We start from the raw sequence: 22,443 nt of genomic DNA on the forward strand, positions 1-22,443 counted from the left end.
ATTCTATGTAGCTCACATACATTTAATCACACTGTATGGCCCATTTCTTCTTCTCCTCCTTTTTTTTTTTTTTTTTTAGGTAGAGTCTCACTCTATCCAGGCTGATGTGGAACACAGTCTACAGTTCCAGGCTGGCCTTCAACTCACAGTGATCCTCCTACCTCTGCATCCTGAGTGCTGGGGTTAAAGGTGTGTGCCATCATGTGAGGCTGTATGGATTACTTCTATTTGGTACCTCTTGGTTTTCAAGGGTCATTCATGCCATGACATATTTCATATTTTGTGGCCAAATAATATTCACCTATATGGATACTACATTTGTGCATTCATTTGTCTTTTGTTGGTCATCTGGGATGTGTCCACTTTTTTTGCTATTATGAAAATGCTTCTGTGAGCATTACATATAAATTTCTTTTGTGCATGTTTCAATTTTGGGGGGGGTCTACACATAGTTTCATGTGGTAACTAGCCATTAAGAAATTACTAAACTGCTTTACAAATTAGTTACACATTTTGCTATCCATCAATGATAGTTGATGGTTCCAATTTCTCAGCATTCTTGTCAGGACCTAACTAATGCAATCTTGATGACAGCAATCACAGTGTGAAGTGGTATCTGAAGTGGTTTGGATTTGTATATACATATACCTATCATCTATCAATTATCTATCTATCTATCTATTTATCATCTATCTATCTCTAATATAACATTAAGTATTTTTTAATGGACTTACTGGTTCTTTGTAGACCTCTGCAAAAGTAGTTCTTGAAATCTTTCACGCATTTTTATAGTAGACTTTTATGAAGAAGTTTTAGATTTACATAAATTTAGTATAGATACAAAAAATAGTATAGAAATCCCATATACTCAGACCCAATTTTTCCTATTATCATTAGTCATGACACATTTATGTTATATTTCATGTCTGGATGGTGCATTTGTTACAACTAATAAACTAATACTGACACATATTAAGGAATGTCCATAGTTTTACCTCTCTTTTTCTGCTCCTGAATCTCATCTAGGACACCATATTACATTGAGTTGTGGGAGTTTGAATGGATGTCCTCTAGTAGATTCAGGTATTTCATTCAAACTTGTGACTTGGCTGGAGGAGGTGTCACTGTGGGAGCCCTAAGGTGTGTTTGGGGATGGATCTGAAGTCTGGCCTAAAGTATGCAGAGCAGTTGAAGCTCTGCCTGATGTTCCTGGGGTGTGCTTGCTTATGGTGCTGCTGGTGGTATTTCTCTTTGTGGACTGTGAAAGGGACCAGCTTCTCCCACAATTATGGAAATTCTCCTGGATCTGTAATTAAAAAAAAAAAAATCCCTTCCTCCCATAATCTATGCCTCATTGGGAAGTTTATCCCAGCAACGTGAAGCGTACTGTAACAGAATTGGTACCAGGAGTGGGGTGTTGCTGCACAATGAATCTGACCATGTGGATTTTGATCTTTTGGAAGTTTTGTTCTGGGGAATGGGATAGAATTTAGTCTTTGCAACTAAAGATGCCTTCCAGAGTGGTAAGCCAAGTTTTATGGCCTATGCTGGTGAGAATTTAAAAATGCTAAGCACAGAGAGAATTGTATTTGGAAGCTTTGCTTGTTAATTTTCTAAGATGAAGGAAAGACAACAGAGAACTTTGTTGGAACTGGGATACTAGCCTAAGGACTGGCTGTACTCTTCTGCCTATGCCCAGAGAGTTTGATCAAGGTTAAATTTGTAATGGACTGATGTGCTTGGTTAAAGGCATGGAACTGAGGGGATGGGTGTGGTGGCACATGCCTTTAATCCCTGCATTGGGAAGGCAGAGGTAGGAGTATTGCCCTGAGTTCAAGGCCACCCTGAGACTGCATAGTAAATTCCAGGTCAACCTGAGCTAGGGTGAGACCCTATCTCGAATAACCAAAACCAAAACCAAAATAAAACAAAAGATACAGAATGAGGGATATAAGATTTAAAATTGGAGAAACTCAAACAAGTTTAAAACTTACAGGTAAAAAGACTAGTTTTAGGTTACTGAAGCTGCTATTGTCAAATCCATTAACATTTGGATAACCTAACATTTGGCCTAAGTACTTTACACTGAAACAATTGAAAGGATGCCTGAGGAAACACTGAATGGTAGAAATACAAACTCTTTAGAAAGGAAGGAACCTGTTCTTCAAGGTCAAGATTTATTTCACCCTTGAATTAACAGGATGGCTGTGTCCTGCACACCTGGTATTGATTTCAGAAGAATGAAAATTGTGTGGAGTGGGTCATGAAGTACACATGATTCTAAGAGCCACTGCTGAGATGCAGGAAGTGAGGCAGGGTGTGATGACCCTTATAAAGAGGCCAGTGAAGCCACTGGCAGATGAACTGTGGTTTGTATGGAGATCCAAAGATGTTTTGGATATACCAGTGCTACACATCGGCTACAATGAAGTGCTGTTGGCTCAGAATGGAAGTTTTCCCTGGATACTCAACCCAGATAGAGGGGCAGAATTGGAAAATCTAGAGACTTGTCACTGGCTATATCAGTCTTGAACTATAGATGTTTGATGCTTGCTTTATGGTTATTAATTTTGCATTGATCTAGTCTCTCCTTGTTATGCCTTATAGCAATGGAAATGTTTACTCTGTGCCATTATATGTTGGAAGTATATAACTTTTTGATTTTATAGGACTCACAGCTAAGAGACAATCATAAATCTCAGATGAGACTTGAAGCTTTAGAACTATATTAAGTTGGTAATGACTATGGGGACCTTTGAAGTTGAACTGAATACAATTTAACAATGTGTTATGGTTATGAATCTATTGAGGGGCCAGTGTGAATTGTGGTAGTTTGCATGGATGTTCCCCAATAGATTCAGGAGTTTTATTCAAGCTTGTAACTTGGCTGGGGGAGGTGTCACTGTGGGCAAATCCTATGGTACAGCCCTAAGGTGTGTTTAGGGAGGGATCTGGAATTCAGCCTAAAGTATGCAGATTATTTGAGCTCTGCCTGGATTTTCCACTTTTGGTGGGATGGTGTAGTTATTTCTCTGTATGTATCTGTGAAAAGGTACCAGCATTCTAGAACTTCCCATAGATCTATAAGCTTCAATAAATCCCTTCCTCCTATAAACTGTACCTGGTTTGGAAGTTCATCCTGGTTGTTAGTCCTATTTGGCTCCTTTTTCTCTGGAAGATTCCTTGTTATGACATTGGCAATTTTGAGCAGTGCTGGTCACAATGTCTATAGGATGCCTGTTTACTTGAATTTATTTTTTCTGAAGGTTACAATGGCATTATGGGAACTAGGGAGGAATGCCACAGAAGTAAGATGCCATCTTTATCATATCATACAGATTAGAAACATAATTGTCAACCCAAGTACAGTTTTAAAGGTTTCTCTGAGAGTTGGAAGTGTCAGCATTCATTCCTAAGATTATGGCAGTCAAACAAATACCATTAGCTTGGTATTTAGCAACGACTTGAATAATAAAGACCCTCCCAGTTTTAACCTTCAGAGTCAGATTTCTAGGACTTCATTCTATTTAAGAATACAGAAGGGCTGGAGATATGGCTTAGTGATTAAGGCACTTGCTTGCAAAGCCTGATGGCCCAAATTCAAATCCAAATACCCATGTAAAGCCAGATACACAAAGTGGTGCATGCATCTGGAGTTCATTTGTGGTTATAGGAGGTCCCTGTATACCCATTCTCTTTTCCTCTCTCATGCTGCAAATGAATAACAAATTTTTTTTAATAACAAATAAATTTTAAAAGAAGAATAAATAAGTACACAAGGAGGACAGAAAATCCAAAAGGTATCAGCTTAGTTCTCTCTGGCCAAGGCAGAGGTCAGTGGTGCTGTGTCTCTGTCTCCATAAAGAAGGTAAATGTCTCTAAATCAAGACAGTGACATTAGTCAGAGAAAGAGTGAAAGGAAGCAGAGTATCTACAGAACCAAATAGTGAGTGTGAGTGAGCAAACATTTTCACTCTCAGCATTGCCTTACTACTTTTGATGTACTTTACTTAATAGAATTTGTGACCACTCTGGAGTGAGGGGTACAAATCAACTTACAAAAAGAACTGCTTCAGAGAAAACAAAGGAACAGAAAAGTTGACAGTGAGAAATGATTTAGAGGAAACCTTGATATTATATACTTATAAATTGAGGCATTTTAGGTATAATCAACTATCTTTTGTTCATAGGGAATCATTCTTGAGCATAGAAACCTTAACATACTTTTATCTTTATTGAGATATAATTCATATACATGTGTATGCAACTAACATACTTATGACATTATACATTAATGTGTGCCAGCCATATACAATGTGCATTTCTATTCAAATCCTTTTAGTTAGGGCTTAAATAGACTTCAGAGGAAACTATTAAGTAGTCCTATAGGGAATCAAACAATTCTCACTTAATCTCTAACCTCTGCGCTAAGAAAATGGCTCAGGAGGTAAGAGTACTTGCTGCTCAAGTCTGAGCATTTAAGATCACTAAGTTTAACTCCCCAGCATGTGGCCACACATGGCTGTAACCTTGGTCCTGTGGGGAGCAGAAACCAGACAATCACTAGGGTTCACTCGTCAGATGATTAAACAGGACAGCTCCAAGTTTAGGAGCTCCATTTCAAGGAAACAACATGGATGAATGTTAGAGGATGTTCAACATTCTTCTCTGGCTCCACATGCATGCACAACAAGGTGTGTATGTCTGTTTACATGTATGCATACATTATAAATACACACACCACACATCTTATACAGAAACATGTGCCAAAAATTTTTTTTTGATGCTGAGGATGGGACCCAGGGCCTATGCATGCCAGGTGAGTGTTCTACCATTGAGCTACATCCCCAAGCCATAGTAACCATATTTTTACAGCAGCCTTGCTTTAAGGAAGACAGAGGTCTTTGCTCCTCCAGCAGTTTAAATGTGATTATAAAATCAACATATATTGTGTGGTTTTGACAGGTTTATTTTTGTGTTATTAATAACTGAAAAAGTGAAGCCGTTTGAAGTTCTGAAGTATAACTGCATAAGCTGTGGAGTACAGTCAGGTGTGTAGTGAAATTTGATATGTTTGTTTCTCTGACTTTTGGTTACAGATAAAAGTCCTTCTCATGGTTATACTTTTCATTATTGGGAGTGATTATTAGGGCTTTAGCAGGTGGTGATTTTTTTCCTCTTAATTCATGTTTAGAAACAAACATGAAATAAAATGCAGGAGTCAGGCAAACCAACAAATGAATCCATACCTTTTGTTTTTCAAGGTAGGGCTTCACTCTAGCCTAGATTAATTTGTAATCACTATGTAGTCTGAGTGGTCTTGAAATCATGGTGATCCTTTGCCTCTTGAGTGCTGGGATTAAAGGCATGAGCCACCATGCCTGTCTTGAATCCACAGAACTAGTCAGAAAGCAAGGCTTCTCTGTGCAGCTGGAGCATTTTCTTATATCACAGACAGGTTTGGCCAAGTACACAAGCAAGTGTCTCAAACAAAGGGAGACTGCCTTACTAAAATTCCATGTCAGGACTAGCACATTTTCTAGACATCCATACTCCCATCTTGTTGGTTTGCTATGCATGACCCTTTCTCAGAGTCATCTTAACATTTAGGAAGGCTGCTCCAAGTCCAGCCACCCAATACACATTCCAGTTTTCAGGTAGAAGAGTATTACTTAAGGGCACAACCTTTTGTTTTTTAATCTTATTTTATTTTTCTCAATTTTTTAAAAACATTTTCCATGATTATAAAAAATATCTCATGGTAATACCCTCCCACCCCCCTTTTCCCCTTTGAAATTCCATTCTCCATCATATCCTCTCCCCATCTCAATGAGTCTCTCTTTTATTTTGATGTTGTGAGCTTTTCCTCCTCTTATGATGGTCTTGTGTAGGTAGTGTCATGGATATCGAGGCCATTTTGTGTCTGGAGGGAGCACGTTGTAAGGAGTCCTACCCTTCCTTTGGCTCTTACATTCTTTCTGCCACCTCTTCTGCATTAGACCCTGAACCTTGGAAGGTGTGATAGAGATGTTACTCGGTACTCTAGTCACTTCTTTCCAGCACCATGATACCTTCTGAGTCCTCACAAGGTCACTGCCATCTGAAAAGAGAAGATTCTCCACCCAAAGTGAGCGTAGCATTAATATAAGGGTATGAATATTAAGAGAAATGCTTACTGGGCAGTTTGATAAGCATAGTATATATACTTATCTAGACATCAGCAGATGTTACACCCATAGGGCTCATGACAACCCCTGTTTTAAGTTTTCAGTATCAAGGATGTATTCCCTCCCTTGGAGCGGGCCTCCAGTCCAATTGGAGGGCAGTTGGTTTCCACCATGACAGATGAGGGCACACCCTTTTTGCTTGTATTCTGTGAGTTTGAATAGTCACATACCCCTCTCTAACTAGCAAAGTGAGTATTCCGGATAGCCAGGCAAAGAATTCTATCTACAAGAAAGGGAAAGAATATTGGTGGACACTTAGGGTGTGTGCCACCTTCCTGAGTTGAATTTGGGCAACTTTAGGCAGAGGAGAGGATGAACAACCACCAGCCTCCTGTGCAGGGCAGGGTGAGCTGTTGATAACTAGGCAGACTGACCTCCAGGGAAAGCAGCTTTCAGGAGGGGAGCATGGAAGCAGATGAACTGTGTATATTTGGACCCCACTGATTCTGTTCCACAGAGAGGCCAATGGGTAGGAATTTCCTTCCTAACTGCTGTCTGGCTTTTCTAAGGAGCAGTACAGAGAGCTGTCATAAGGCAGGAAAGTCATACATGATTTAGCACCACAGTAACAAGGTTTTCTGAATTTCCTATGGTCTACCCTCTCTTTGTCTTTACTGTCCACGTGATTGAGAAATCTTCCCGAGTAGTCATAAGACAGCTCTTGTCCTGGCAAAATGTCTTTGGCTGCAAAAAGTGCCAACTTGGGTACCATTGAGTCAATGCGGACAGGAATCATCAACAGATTTGGCTCACAGGAATGATTGAGGAATCTTCCAATATTTCCTATATAGGTAGGGTCAACAAATGTTTCCATGACTTGCCCATTGTAAACATGCTCCCTGATGGCTATAATGTAATTTGAGTCATATGCTGTTTGTAAGTGAATTCTTCTCCGTACTTCAGAGAGTCCTAAAACCTCTCCAGCATATTCACAGACAAATCTTCCTTTGGGTATAAGTTGCAAAGTCCGAAGTCCCCAGCCTTTTTTATCTGTCTGGAACACCTGTAGGTGGAACTGCAGACCTCTCTGGACCACCCTGTTTGTGCAGTGCTCCCCGCACTGACACAGGACATTGCATTCAAAAACAGGCCTAGTGTACTTGGTTTCCAGCCCTATGTCTCTAAGACACAACTTGTCATAATTATCCTCGTGGTGGATGCAGGAGCAAGTTCCCAAGACACAGGGAGTTTTGACACACATGCATCCAGGAAAAGTTATCTGACTGGGGTCAATGTCTGCTCCAGGTCCAGCTACATGTTCAGGAGTATACTGTAAAAATGAGAAGTAACTGTTAGTATAGCATGTCACGTATTTCATACATACAGATATGTAATATATATGTAGATATTTGCTTGGACATTTCCTTATTCAACATATGTAAAAACAGGCCAGGAAAAGAATTGTCAGAACACAATACCCTAAAATATTACCTACAGGAGCTCTCATTACTTAAAAAGGTAGTAATTTTTTTTTCACTCTGGCCCAGGCTGACTTGGAATTCACTATGTAGTCTCAGGGTGGCCCTGAACTCACGGTGATTCTCCTACTTCTGCCTCCCGAGTGCTGGGATTAAAGGCATGTGCCACCACGCCCAGCAAAGGTAGTAATTTTTAGATTTAAAATTTTTGTTATTTTACTATAGGAAGATAACAAAAGAAAAATTGTATTTTTTCCCCATTATCAGGAATTGAAAGATTTGAACTTATTTTGTTTCCTTCATAGTGTCAAGGAAAACTGATGAATTGATGAATTTATTTATTTATTTATTTATTTATTTTGATTTTTCGAGGTAGGGTCTCACTTTGGCCCAGGCTGACCTGGAATTAACTCTGTAGTCTCAGGGTGGCCTTGAACTCACGGTGATCCTCCTACCTCTGCCTCCCGAGTGCTGGGATTAAAGGCGTGCGCCACCACGCCCAGGTTAATTTTTTGCACACAGTTCAATGTTCTAGTCTTAGCTTTATCTTTTAATTTCTTTCACCTTCATCTGAAAAAAAAAAAAGGTTTGTTTAGGTCTTTTCAGAGAATAAGAAAACTATAATTATAAATAAGTCAACTGCAGAAATAATTCCCAAACTGGCATTTATTAAATAGGTGTTAATACAATTTCTTATAGGTATATCATGTATGTATTAAGAAACTGTTCCATAGCCAGGCGTGGCGGCACACAACTTTAATCCCAGCACTTGGGAGGCAGAGGTAGGAGGATCGCCGTGAGTTCAAGGCCACCCTGAAACTACACAGTAATTTCCAGGTCAGCCTGGGCTAGAGCGAGATCCTACCTTGAAAAACCAAAATAAAAAAAAGAAACTGTTCCTATTAAATAAGAGAGGGATCATTTGAAATTATTTCTTATTTTTAAAAAATATTTTTATTTATTTAAGAGAGAAAGAGAGAATGGCCTACCAGGTCCTCCTGCCGTCTGGACATCATACAATGAACTTCAGATGCATACTCCATTTTGAGCATATGACTTTATATACGCTGGGGAATCAAACCCATCAGGCTTTACAAGTAAATGCCTTCAACTACTGAGCAATCTTTCCAGCCCCTCTTGGTTTTCTTTTTTTGAATGTATCTGTATTTTCACAAAATTTCATTTATAAAATATTATAGAAAAAGAAGGAAACCCCAGTTTTGACCAATCTGATGTCTGGTTATTTCCTCATAGGTATTATGAAGCATATCTTCAAACCCTGAAGATAAAAATATCTCTTTGGAGTCTAGCACATTTATTTATATACAGAATAATCCTTGCTAACATGAAACCTAATTTGTTTATGCCTGTTTTCTTACAAACAGAACTCAATAAGATTAAGGAAGAGGTGCAAATGAAGCAAAGGTAAGGGTGAGATATGCTGTGGTTCAGATGAATGTCCTACAAAAGCCAAGTGTTGAAGGCTTGTTCCCAGTGGATGGTACTTGTGTGAGATGATGGACTGGTTACGTGGTGGGAGGGAACTTGATTATTGGGGGCATGATCTCAAAGAGGATCCTGGGATCTCAGCCCTTCCCAAATCTTTTAGTTGCCATGGGGTGAAGAGATGCTCCCCACCATGCTCTGCTTCAGCACAGGACCAAGGCAGTGAGGGCTGGCAAATGCTGAGCAAAAATAAACCCTTTTATTTTCTTTCCTGAAACAGGGTTTTATACTGTAGCCCAAGCTGCTCTAAAACTCACAGTAATCCTTCTGCATCAGCCTTCCAAGTGCAGGATTATAGTGTAGCCACCAGTCTGCCAACCCTCTCAGCCCACTCCCTCTGCTTCTTTTTGAGGCAGGGTTTTACGCTAGCCCAGACTGACCTGGGTCTACTCTGAAGATCCAGGCTGGCCTTGGACTCACAGTGATCCTCCTATCTCTGCCTCTGGAGTGCTGGTTTAACAGTGCATGCTACCATACCTGGCTCCTTTTCTCTTTATGATTATCACAGATTTTTTTTTTACAGTTACAGAACTGAGTAACCCAAGGTGAAAGAGGAAATAAGGGAAATTGTCTATTGAATTTAGACAAAGTATGCAAGATAGAGTGGACATTCAGCCCTATCTGGCAGGAGCCATTTGAAAGAGTACAAGATTATAGGTAAAATTTATACTATCTGTCCAGAAGCAGCATTGACTTTCTAGTACTGAGATGAGAAAGAAATTTCACCAGTGTCCTTCTAAACCATTCTTTACCGGGAAGCAGTTCCAGAACCTTCCTTATTCTGACCCTCAATAAAGATGCCTGGTAAGTCACCCAGCACAGCTAGGTAAAGCAGTTCTGAAGGGACAGCATCAGCTGTGTGACCTTTCACTGAGGGAGAGATTTCACAGTATCTAGGGGGATGATCCAATGCATGTCTTTCAACCCTCCATTAATCCTGTGCCTCCTGACCCAGCTTTAGACAGGTACTGAACAGCATGGAATGACACTCCCTGTGGAGCCTTGGTGGAGCAGTGCCATTAAGTACAGAATCCTGTTCTTTAAAAAGCACTGAGCTGGGGGAGGATTGGCATCTCTGTTGAGAGATGAGGAGGGTGAAGAGTGGGAGTACCTGGGGGGCAGGCTGACATTCTGCTCAGAAAGTGATTTTGGGGTGGAGAGTTAAGGAGCTTCTGCTTGTGTGTGCCTTACCACTTTAGCTTAGCAGGGATGTCCTACAGCGATAAAGGAAGGTTCAGTAAAAGACACCCTCTGTCAAGTTTAGTGACTGCCATTTTATACAGAATCTATAGCCAGCTTTTTCAAGATTCAACACTGAAATATAAATGGTAGCTCAGATATTTTAATTACTACTTGTAAAAGATCTTACTACCACCTTGTGAAACTTCTCATAAAGAGTATGTTTAAGTTGATTTTTTTCTTCAAGGGATACATATTTTAAATCTACACTATATATCACTAAACTTAAAAGTGATTTTCAACATAGATGACACCTTTTAAAATCAAGCCTGACTTACTGCAGTTTTCTAAGGCAGCATATTATTCTTGCTAAAAATGCTTTTGTTTGATTATCTTTACTTATCAATCAAAAAAGATTTTGGAGGGCTGGGGAGATGGCTCAGCAGTTAGGATGCTTGTCTGTGAATACTAAGGACCCATGTTGGACTCTCCAGGTCTCACTTAAGCCAGATGTGTAAGGTGATGCAAGCATGCAAGGTGTCACACATGTCTGGAGTTCGACTTCAGTGGCTGGAGGCCCTAGCATGCCAATTCTCTCTCTCTATCTTGCTCTCTTGAATTAAAAAAACAAAAAACACCCAAACCAAAAACAAACAAACAAACAAAAATACAGGCCAGTCTGTTGCGCTTGCCTCAAAAAGAAAAATAAAAAGATTTGGGGGAAATCTACAATTATTTTTGAAATGATTTTTCAAGACCATCTTATTTTATTTATTTGTCTATTATTTACTTGCTGTAATAGGTATTGAAATCATGGTCTCATACAAGGCAAGCACTTTACCACTGAGCCATAGCCCCAGCCCTATCTTATTTTAAAAGATTCCAAAGTCATACATCTTTCTCAGGGCTGGGCTACAGCTCAGTTGTAGGGTACTTTCCTAGCATTTGAAAGGCCCTGGGTTTGATCCCTACCATCACACAAACAGAAAGAAAGAAATGAAGGAAGGAAGGAGAAAATATAATGAAAAGATAGCCTCTAAAATATTCTATGTTTAAGATGGAGGCATAATCTGAGATCATTTATACTGAAGTTTTTGTTTTTTGAGAGAGAAAGGCAAACACACACACATATAAATATATATGTATGTATGTGTGTATATATATGTATGTATGTAAAGGGGGGGAGGGAGGGAGGACGGAGGCTGGAGAGATGGCTTAGCAGTTAAGGCACTTGCCTGCAAAGTCTAAGGAGCCATGTTCAACTCTCTGGATCCCATGTAAGCCAGATGCAAAGGTGAGGCAAGTGCAAGGTTGCCCATGCCTACTAGGTGGCACAAGCATCTTGAGTTCAATTGCAGTGGCTTGAGGGTCTGGTATGTCAATTCTCTCCCTTTCTCTGTCTGTCTGTCTCTCTCTCATGTTCTCTAAAATAAAAGAGAAAGAATGGGCATGCCAGGGCCTCCAGATGCTGCAAATGAACTCCACATGCATGTGCGACCCTGTGCATCTGGCTTATTTGCGGAATTGAACCCAGGCCCTTTGGCTTTGAAGGTGCAGCACCTTAAGTGCTAAGCCATCTCTCCAGCTCTATACTTAGGTTTTTTTTTTTTTTTAATATTTTTTGTTCATTTTTTATTTATTTATTTGAGAGTGACAGACACAGGGAGAAAGACAGATAGAGGGAGAGAGAGAGAATGGGCGCGCCAGGGCCTCCAGCCACTGCAAACGAACTCCAGACGTGTGCGCCTCCTGTGCATCTGGCTAACGTGGGACCTGGGGAACCGAGCCTCGAACCGGGGTCCTTAGGCTTCACAGGCAAGCGCTTAACCGCTAAGCCATCTCTCCAGCCCTATACTTAGGTTTTAAATAATAGGCAATTCCAAATGAATTTCAGATATATTTGAAAGAATAATATAGACTTTTAGGTACATTTCCAGTTTATTTTTATTGTTTTGGTTTTTGGAGGTAGGGTCTCACTCTAGCTCAGGCTAACCTGGAATTCACTATGTAGTCTCAAGGTAGCCTTGAATTTATGGCGATTCTCCTACCTCTGCCTCCCAAGTGCTGTGATTAAAGGCATGTGCCATCATGCCTGGCATTACATTTCCAGTTTAATAAGAATGAATATTTATGGATATAATCATTGATTCTGATACCAGTGATCATTACAAATCATTTTAAATATATTTATATTACATTATGTTTTTATCTCTTCATTAAGAGTTAAGTAAAATACTATGCAAGAAAAAAATATTTAATCTGATTTTTAAAATGACCATACGTAGGCAGGCATGGTGGTGCATACCTTTAGTCCCAGTTCTCAGGAGGCAGAGGTAGAGGCAGAGATTACTATGAGTTCGAGGCCACCCTGACTATATAATGAATTCCAGGTCAGCCTGGGCTACAGTGAGACCCTACCTTGAAAAACAAAACAAAACAACAAAAAAAGATCACACTCAAGAACAATCTTTTGGGCTAGGAATATAGCACAAATGGTAGAGAGCTTTGCCTAACATTTACAAGACCATACGTTGGATCCTTGGTACCACCACCAAATATCCCACTCCAAAAAAAGTTTTTTAAAAAAACTTTTAAAAAGCTTGTCTAATCTGTGATGATGTGATTGCCCATCTTTTCAGATATTTAAATATGTAGTGAAAATCAATAGTTTTTACTCTTTTCAGAAATAATCTGATCTGACATTCTATTCAAATATCCCTGCAAAGCAAACAGTTAAATCTTGAGTATTTGAAAGCCAATGGAAGGTGTATTACAAGTTGGGAAGCAGCTGATCTGATCTTAACTAAATGCATCCAATCTGTAATACTCCTCATAGTCTGCACCCTGCTTTCTACTACAAACATGTGAACCAAGTAGATCCAAGAAACGTTACCCCAAATGCTGTCTTGGCTTTAGTCAGCCAAGCTTTGATCAAAGCTTTGTCCATAGCAGACAGTTTTTTTTTCCCCCTGTGTGTCCAATATCCATTGATTTCCCTTGATAACAGTACCTCGGCTTTTACAACAGAACTCTATCCATTTCTGTGCCAGTGAGTATATGAGAATTCTGGTTAGGCAGAGTGTAGACCTGGTTCAACAGAACATCACTCACTGTATTCAATAGAGTTTGATTTATGGGTGGCATAAAGTACTCACTTGAAATTCATTCTCAAGTTTACCACACAGGTAAGACCTCCAAGTAGTCAAGCACAGTAAAGGAAGTAGGGGTATGTGCAGAGAATGTGGTGGCAAGAAATATCTGTTGATGCTATAGAGTTCTTGGATCCAGACATGCCTATAGTAGCTACTTTTGGACCTTTGTGTTATGTGAGATAATCCTTTTCCTCTTTGCATGAGCCAGTTTGTGTTATGCTTATGCTCCTTGCAAACAAATGAGTCCTGACTAGCAGAGGAGGGTGAAAGCTAGGAATGACATAGGAAATGGCTAGCAAATATATGAATGGTCAAAGAGAAATGAGGACTCAAACTGGTATTATATGAGGAGGCCAGAAAGAAGACTTGACTGTGGTTGGGAACATTAACCAAGCCATGGAGGTTTCCTAGCACAGGACATGGATTGTTCTGGGGTCACTTAGAACCAAACTCTCATTAGCGCTGTGATATGGCATGTGGCTTGTTAAGCTTTGGGTTAACTACTACAAGACAGGCATAATACTCATACTAATAGTGATTATTATGAACTTTAAGTAAAGTAATACTACCTAGGGTTGACACTTTCAAAAAATTACCTTCCTTCATTCTTCTAGATCTAAAGTCTTCTAGACTTTCAGATATAACATTCTATATTTCTGGAAAATTACTCCCTTTAATTATTTCTTTCATCTGTCCATGTATCCACCATAGCTGATGATCTGTCTATCTATCTATCATCTTTTTACTTGTTATAAAGGAACAAATTGAGATAATCCAAATAAAAAGCTGACTTTTATGGTTGGCACATAAGTGTTCAACAAAAACTAAGCAGTCAGTAGAGTGCGTAGGGAAGAAAACAGGTTCTGTAGTTAAATATCCTGGCATTAAACACCTTCAAACCATTTTTTTAAAAATGTAACTGAAGAGAAAAAAGTTGATAAGTAAAACTGAAAAGCCAAAATGTGAGCAGGAGAAAGCATGTTACAGAGCAAATACTCTTGTTCACAACAATTTCCTCCTCCCCTGAACTAGACCAGCATTTATTGTTAACGGCAGAACTTGGAGAACTGAATGTCACATATCGCAGGGCTCTCAAATTGTCTTCAACCAGTAGGGTAGGTCTTGCCTTTCAAACTGGTATGTCTCAAGGAAAGGCAAGATCACCAGTGCTGGGATATGGCATGGAGTGTGGTTCTTTATCTACATTACAAGCCACACAGCAAATTTTATTTATTTATTTATTTTTTGATTGCAGCTCTTGATAACTTTTAACAGAAAGTTTGGCTCCTCTGAGTAACATTCTTCATAAAAGCCCTAGAAACTGAAGTCTGCCTGTAGCCTTTGAGGCTGAAAATCAGAATCTTAGTGAAGTGTTGTGAAGATCTTCTTTCCTTTTTCGGTTATGTTGAAATCACAGCTACAAGAATCTGTGTACTTGGCCTCTAGGCTCCCAAGTTTGTATTTTCTCCTAGCAGTTATTAAAAGACTGTGGGCCAGACAATTCTGGTTAAGGCCCAATTGAAATATGTTAAAAAATATGTTTGAAGCTGGTTTCAGAGACCTGACAGATGATTAGACTTGATTCTTAGCTTAAGGAAATCACTTAGCTTAATTTTCAGTTGGCACTTAACCCTGAAGACATTATATCATTGTTTCCAGTCTCAACATTGCATAGTCTCTTTGCTTTTTCATGCAGTATCCAAAAGCAAATCAGACACAGTTATTTTTACCTTGAGTTTTTCAAGCCTTAATTTTTTTTATTTGAAAGAGAGAAAGGGGGTGGGAAAGAATGGGCGTGCCAGGGCCTTCAGCCATTGCAAATGAACTCCAGATGCATGTGTCCCCTTGTGCTTATGTGCGACATTGCGTGCTTGTGTCTGGCTTACATGGGGCCTAGAGATTCAAACATAAGTTCTTAGTCTTCACAGGTAGGCACCTTAATCACTAAGCCATCTCTCCAGCCCTATTTTTTTTTATATTAAAAAGGGAATTTATTGGGTTAGCCTAAGGCAATCCAATAGTAGTTGCAGGCCTGAGAATCAAGGAACCCAGTAGTTGCTCAGTCCCATGGCCAGATGCCTCAGCAGTCCCGATCTGGCATGAAGGCCTGGAGGCTTCCTGAGGAGCCGCTGGGTTTCTGTCCATGCGGGTCTTCAGTTGCATTGGTCTTCAGTCCACGCTGGAAGGCAGCGAGCAGCTCTGGCAGCCAAGTGGAAGGAAGGAAGGAAGGAAGGAAGGAAGGAAGGAAGGAAGGAAGGAAGGAAGGAAGGAAGGAAGGAAGGAAGGAAGGAAGGAAGGAAGGAAAGGCTCTTTTCACCCAGAGCTTCCTTATATAAAGTCCTCTCTGAGCAGGGCCACCTGCTCTGGGGCAGGGCTCACCCTGGGGGAAGGATTCCTCCTTCAGTGAATCTTTCCTGGAAGCAACCTCAGAGACCCACCCAAAAGGGATTCCTATGGATTACTAAACAGATCAAGTTGACATCACCTTAACCATCACAAGTCCACCCCGTGTCAACTTACACTAAACCATATCTCCTTACATCATACTTAATTTCCAAATGAAAACAGTAACAAGCTCATAATTCCATCTAACATGGTATAACTATCCCACATACAACCGGAACTGCAAAATCTTCCCCCAACACAAAGCTTAGTCTCTAATATAATAAGTCTAATATAAATTCAACAACACTTAGCTAGTAATATATTTTTTTTTCAAGGTAGGGTCTCACCCTAGCCCAGGCTGACCTGGAATTCACTATGGAGTCTCAGGGTTCCAGCCCTATTTTTAAAAAAATATTTTAAAATTTTTATTCATTTATTTGAGAGACAGAAAGAAACAGAGGGAGAGAGAGAATGGGCACATCAGGGCCTTCAGCCTCTGCAAATGAACTCCAGATGCTTGCGCTGCCTTGTGTATCTGGGGAATTGAACCTGGGTCCTTTGTCAAGCCTTAATTTTCATGTGGGCATATGCCTTGAAGCTAGGGTTTGGAGTAAACAAGCTGTTTTGACTCTTGGTAAGACTGACTTTGTGCTTCTTGAATATGTAGGGGAAAATTAATTGAAGGTGATGGTAGGGGGAAGTCAATGATATAGCATTTGCCTAGCAGATGTAAAGTCTTGGATTGGAGACTAGCATCCAATACACACACACACACACACACACACACACACACACACCCTCTGAAGGCATCTTATGCTTTTTATGTATCAAGCATATTTTATCTCTTGAGAAAATGAAGGCAAAATAACCAGGTAGTTTTATACTTAGGTAGCCAGCCAGGTACGGGAAGGTCCAAAGAAATTCCATGTCTGATCCAGTCCAGTTTCATCCCTCAGTGACAGCCTCTACTCAAATATGCTGGCCTCTTTAGGGGCCAGACCCCTAAGTCCAAACCAATCAGTTCTCTCTCAGGCCCACCTGAGCCTGAGGATGTACCCCAATAAGCTATAACAGGGGCTTACCACGTAGGTAAGGTCCTCTTCTTGGCATTTATTTTGCTTCACCTGAATCTTCTGATATCAGAAGGGCCATTTAGGGGAAGGTTTTTTTTTTTTTAATTTTTCATTTTGTTACTCTCTTATTATCTTTTAGCTTTCCTTTCAAGCCCTAGCCCCTTTTGATCTCTCTGGAAACCCTCTTTCATATTTTCTCCCCATCCCCATGGTTAGCTTCTCACATGGGCTCTCAGGTCCTATCTCCATGAGGGTGTATATCCCTGTTCCATCCCCTCCCTTAATTCACAAACTCCCTAAATTTATAATATATTTATATTATATTTATACATTTATAACCCATCATTCTCAGTGTTTATTTCAACTTTTTTTTTTTGCTAAAAGTAGATAAGAGCCCAAAAGTGGGGTTCATAAGCTTTTCCTAAACACCAAAGCCCCATTTTATATGTAATCCTATCCTTTTGCAATTCTAACTCTATCCATAGTTAAGCAGATACACAGGTAACTAAAATACTTTGGGACTGACTGCATTTCCTTCTCTTGATTTTCATTTATGTCCTCAACTATAGTTCTAAGGACTAATCACAAGGCTTTCTTTTCTCTACCTGTTTTTTTTGTTTTTTTGGTTTAGTTTTTTGAGGTAGGGTCTCACTCTTCTAGCTCAAGCTGACCTGGAATTCACTATGTAGTCTCAGAGTGGCCTCGAACTCTCGGCGATCCTCTTACCTCTGACTCCTGAGTGCTGGGGTTAAAGGCGTGTGCCATCACATCAGGCTCTATCTTCTTTTTAAAATAGACAAGAACTAATTTTAATCTGAAAACCATATTTAGTACATCAAGCCCCCTGGGTTTCTCGACATTAATGACTGTGATGATTCTAAAGATATTGATATAAATTAACTTTTTATTGTTTGGCAGGCTGAGGATTCAACCAAAGGACTTGAGCATAAAATACCCCACCACTGAACTATACTCTCACTCTTGCTTTTTGGAGACAGAGTCTTGCTATGTAGCACAGGTTGGCCCTTAAACTCATGATCCTTGTGCCTCCACTTCCAGAGTTCTGAGATTATTGGGAAGTATCATCACACTAATAAATTATACTTATTTCCATAATTTAAGTAAAGTTATATAAGAAACACATCAGTGCAGTTATTTTGCATAAGTTCTTGAGATGGAAAAGAAAAGTATGACTCAAGAATGGAAATAAATTTACAGAATTCACACGCAAAATAACAGTTTCACTCACTACTACAGATATTTTGTTCAAACTGCTTATAAGGATCAGTCTATTGTTAAGGTTTTGAGGGCACGGCTATGGTTTCCTGCTTATTCAATCCCCATAACCCAACTCACCACCTGGCTTAAATTTAGTTCTTAATAAATGTTGGTCAAATTTAGTTAAGGATGGGGGGAAGCTTGAGAGATAGCTCAGTGGATAAAGGCCCTTGCTCACAAAGCCTGTCAGTCCAGGTTCAATTCCTAGTACCCATGTAAAGCAGATGCACAAAGATGCATCTGGAGTTATTTTGCCACGACAGGCCTGGGCATGCCCATACTTTCTCTGTCTCTTTTCCTCTCTCTCAAATAAATAAATAAATAAAAATAAAAAAATTTAAATAAAAGAATGGACTAGAATAGTGATGTGTTGTCATACTACATGCTAGGTTGAAAAAAAAGTAACCAAGTGCTTTCTTTCTGTATTCTTTTATAAGTGTAAGGGCAGAAACTGTGTGATTCACCATTTTATCTTCTAGGACTACCTTAATGCTCTCTCTCTTTCTACATGTGTGTGTGTATGTGAATCTATTTATTCAGCTATTTGTTAAATGAGACATTTACAAATGCTTTTTGGGCAGATAACCAGCAATGTTTGATCCTTGATAAGTCTTCAGGGACCAGTGTTTAATCTAGTGCTAATCACTTGTATTATTACCAGTAAGCTGCCATTACAAATGCAAACTTGTATTCTTAGCCATAAGCTGTAGTTTGAGAAAAGAGTAACCATTTCTTACATTAAAATCCTGTTCTACATTTCACAAATTGTTAGCGAATTCATTAGCTTATTTGATCCTCATAAAAACAGTATGAAGAAAAAAGGGCAAGACCAACAATATAGATTACAGATGGGAAAAGGTTATAAGATTTTAATATTTTTTCATTTTTAAAACAAAACCCAGGCTTTGTAGAGTAGGCATGATATTCAAGCCCTGGCTCTCCTCACCTCAATTGCCATGTTCTTTCCACTTCAACATCTTTGGTTTGCTATATATGTTTTGTCATTCCAATTCCATGGATAACCTTTAGGCTTTTTCAGAAATACCTTGTTTTTATTTATCAATGAGAGAGAGATAGGGGGAATTGGGTATGTCAGAGCCTCTAGTCACTGCAAAGGAACTCTAGACGCATGTACCACTTGGGTCCTTAGGCTTTGCATGCAAGCACCTTAACTGTTAAGCCATCTCTCCAGCCAAACTTTTAGGCTTTTGTCAAAGCACTTGATTACTTGCTAGAGCTAAAAGGTAAGACACTATTGCTGAAGACACCACAAGCTGTAAACACAGAACATTGAAAGATCATTCTGGAATCTGGAAGGAAGCCAGCTCCCCAATGGCTAGCCCTCATAGTAGTGCTGGAAAGTGCTACATGAGCTGCTGGGGGAAAATGGCCACCAACACTGTGAACCAGCAGGGGATCCTGCTAGGCAAGAAATCAACCAGCCAGACAAGATTTACACACCTGTGCAATAGTGACACTCAGCCTGTATGGGTAATCAATGGCTCTCTGGTTTGATAAGAGACCGGCTCATAGGTAGTACTGGGCACCAAATCAGAGTCCTATGGAGATGAAGGTCATAGACTCTAGTGAGAAGCTCCCAGTAGAATTTGGCAAAAGAGTGGCCACATCCATCAAAATCTCTCTTAATTAATTAATTACACTAATCCCCTTTAACGCATGCTGATCTTACTCTCCGCTGGAGAATACATTTTTTCTTTTACAGACAGCAGCAAAAACCATGGAGAATTAAAATCTATCAACATGACAAGAAAAGATAGCTGACTTCCCACCATGAGATGAGCCACTTCTTGAACATCAGCCCAAGTCCAGGTGAGACCACAGAGGAACTGGTGAGTTAAGCATGAGTGCTGCTCTTATAGTGACCTGACAACATGTACCATAGACACTGAGGACACTCAAAATCTATCAAAGCACAAATCTAGAATTTGCTGAGAGCTTAATAACAAAGTAGACTTGTAACACACCTGCCAAGGCTCAGGGAACACTGCAGAAAAGGAGAGTGAAAAGATTCTAAGAGCCACAGGAAGGAATACTCAGAGGCATTGCCCACCCTATAATGACTGACTACTGCTCTTATATAACTCATGACCCATAACCTCATGGTGAATACTAGTGACTCCACTGAGGAGGTACTCAATGGAATGGGGACAGGGAGGAGGAGAATGAGAACAACATATGATGTGTCCATACAATAAAGTTCCTAATTAATAAAAATTAAAACTAAAAAAATCAAACATGTACTTTTGTTGAAAGATGAGTTCTACTTATAAGGCAGTAGGTGAAGGACTAGGAAAGGAATAAAATGAAAAATTAATGCCAGGAGTCTGGGAGCACACACTGCATTATTATATATTCTGAAGATTGCTTGGGTACCCTGGAACTAAGTCTCCGAATAATTACAGGCTAATGGAATATTTGATCTTATTCCCACATGTCTTTAAAAAAAGTAGTATGGTATTCTGATTCCACTTCAAGTTTGTATGTAAGATTAAAAATTTAAAATATGGGGGCTGGAGAGATGGCTCAATAGTTAAGGGGCTTGCCTGGAAAGCCTAATGACCAGAGTTTGATTCCCCAATACCCACAAAAAGCCAGATGCCCAAAGTGGCACATGCATCTGGAGTCTTATTTGCAAGAGCTGGAGACCTTGGTGTGCCCATTCTCTCTGTCTCCTCTCTCTTTCTGTTTGCAAATTAACAAATAAAAAAAAACAAAAACGTTTTCTGGAAAAAAAAGACAAAGTGTTTTGAGATAGTGAGAACAGTTAGCATTTACTGAGTTTTCACACAGACCAGAGTTGAATTTTACTTGAAATTCTCAAAGCAGTTGGGAAGTGTGGTACTATCATCTCCACTGCATATTGGAGGGCTCTAAGACTGCAGAAGCTAAGTTACATTTGCCTAAGACCTTACTTGAGGAAGACTTTGGCAAAGTCTGACTATAGGGGCTTTTTCCTGACAATTTCATACATGTATATAATGTGTTTTGATCACATTCACCCTCCATTACCCTCCCTTGTTCTCCACCCTCTTCTAACTAGACCCTCTTCTACTTTCATGTCTTTTACTTTTGGTGACCCATGAGTTTATGGTTGCAGCCACAAGCATGGGCAACTCACTGAAGAAAATGTCTCTCCTTCCCCCGGTTGCTCCTCAGGGAGGGGTGGGCCTCATGAGGTCCTCTAGGGACTGTTTTTGACTACCCCAGGCTGAGACCCCCTAGCCAGGCCTTATTTTTCATATGAGACACCTGAGCCAGAGAGGGAACTGATTTGCACAGGATCCTGAGTGCAGACCTGGAGAAAAAGCCAGGATCTCAGGGTTCTTTCCAAGAGTCATCATGAAGACTTGTTTTTCAGTTTTTCACAGGAGCTGTCATTATAGGGATACAGTGGGGTAAAATCCTTGATAAGGTCTTACTGCAAGTTCACAGAGAAAGACCCCACACAACCACATGAGGGAGCTGCCTCTCAACCTTCATGCCTGAGGGCGGGGCGCAGCCGTTAACTCCGCCCCGGCCGCGGCCTGCTCCCGCTGAAGGAGTAGCCCCGCCCCTCGACTTCGGCCGGCTCGCGGTGGTCTTAGACCCGCCCCTACCTGGAAGGGCGCCGGCCCGGGCCCCGCCTCCCGGAGCCACACGCTCACAGGAAAGTTCTCCATCCCGCGTGCTACGTCCGTCTGCTTTGCTGCGTCTGCACGCTTCCCAGACTCTGCCATCCCCCAAGGCCGCGACTCCTCCGCAGCTTCCGCGGACTTCATCGGTTCTCCCTCCTCCTCCTATCCTGGTAGTGCTGGGGCCTCGCGGAGGATGCTGGTCTCTGCGAGTCCTGTGGCCCCACCGCCTCATGGGAGTTGTAGTTTTCGGTCATAAAGGACCGGTGAAGGGGACTCCACAGGTTTCTTGGAATATTTTACGTATGGTTCGTTCTGTTTTGAGCCAGATGCGCAGCTGATAATTACAAAACCATGAAGGGTACAACAAAACTTTGGGACCATGACGTGAGATGTTTTACTTTTCCCGGGAAGCCTTGGTGTCGGGTGGGCTCCAGATGCGAGGTCATTCTGTGCAGGTTGTAAGTTTAGCAGGCATTGGCTGGGGTAGAGCGAGGACAGCCTTTCAGACTGAGGAGGAAAATTGTCACCAAAGTTGCTAGAGATCTGGAACTTGTGGACAAGTTGGATGACACATGATTGGGTCTGTGGCA

The 22,443-nt window shown here is 40.5% G+C and overlaps 1 protein-coding gene across 1 annotated transcript; it reads right to left on the reverse strand.

Moving 5' to 3' along the window:
* Positions 1-6,247: 6,247 nt before the first annotated feature.
* LOC101608070 (histone-lysine N-methyltransferase SETMAR) lies at positions 6,248-22,004 on the reverse strand. Its single transcript, XM_004651369.2, has 2 exons — positions 21,836-22,004; positions 6,248-7,497 (listed from the first exon to the last, which is right to left on the reverse strand). The coding sequence occupies exons 1-2, from the start codon at positions 21,995-21,997 to the stop codon at positions 6,712-6,714; spliced, it is 948 nt and encodes a 315-aa protein (XP_004651426.2). The 5' UTR covers positions 21,998-22,004; the 3' UTR covers positions 6,248-6,711.
* Between the last annotated feature and the right edge of the window lie 439 nt (positions 22,005-22,443).

The sequence above is a fragment of the Jaculus jaculus genome, chromosome 14 (genome assembly GCF_020740685.1).
Source record: "Jaculus jaculus isolate mJacJac1 chromosome 14, mJacJac1.mat.Y.cur, whole genome shotgun sequence".
In the NCBI taxonomy this organism is placed as follows: Eukaryota; Metazoa; Chordata; class Mammalia; order Rodentia; family Dipodidae; genus Jaculus; species Jaculus jaculus.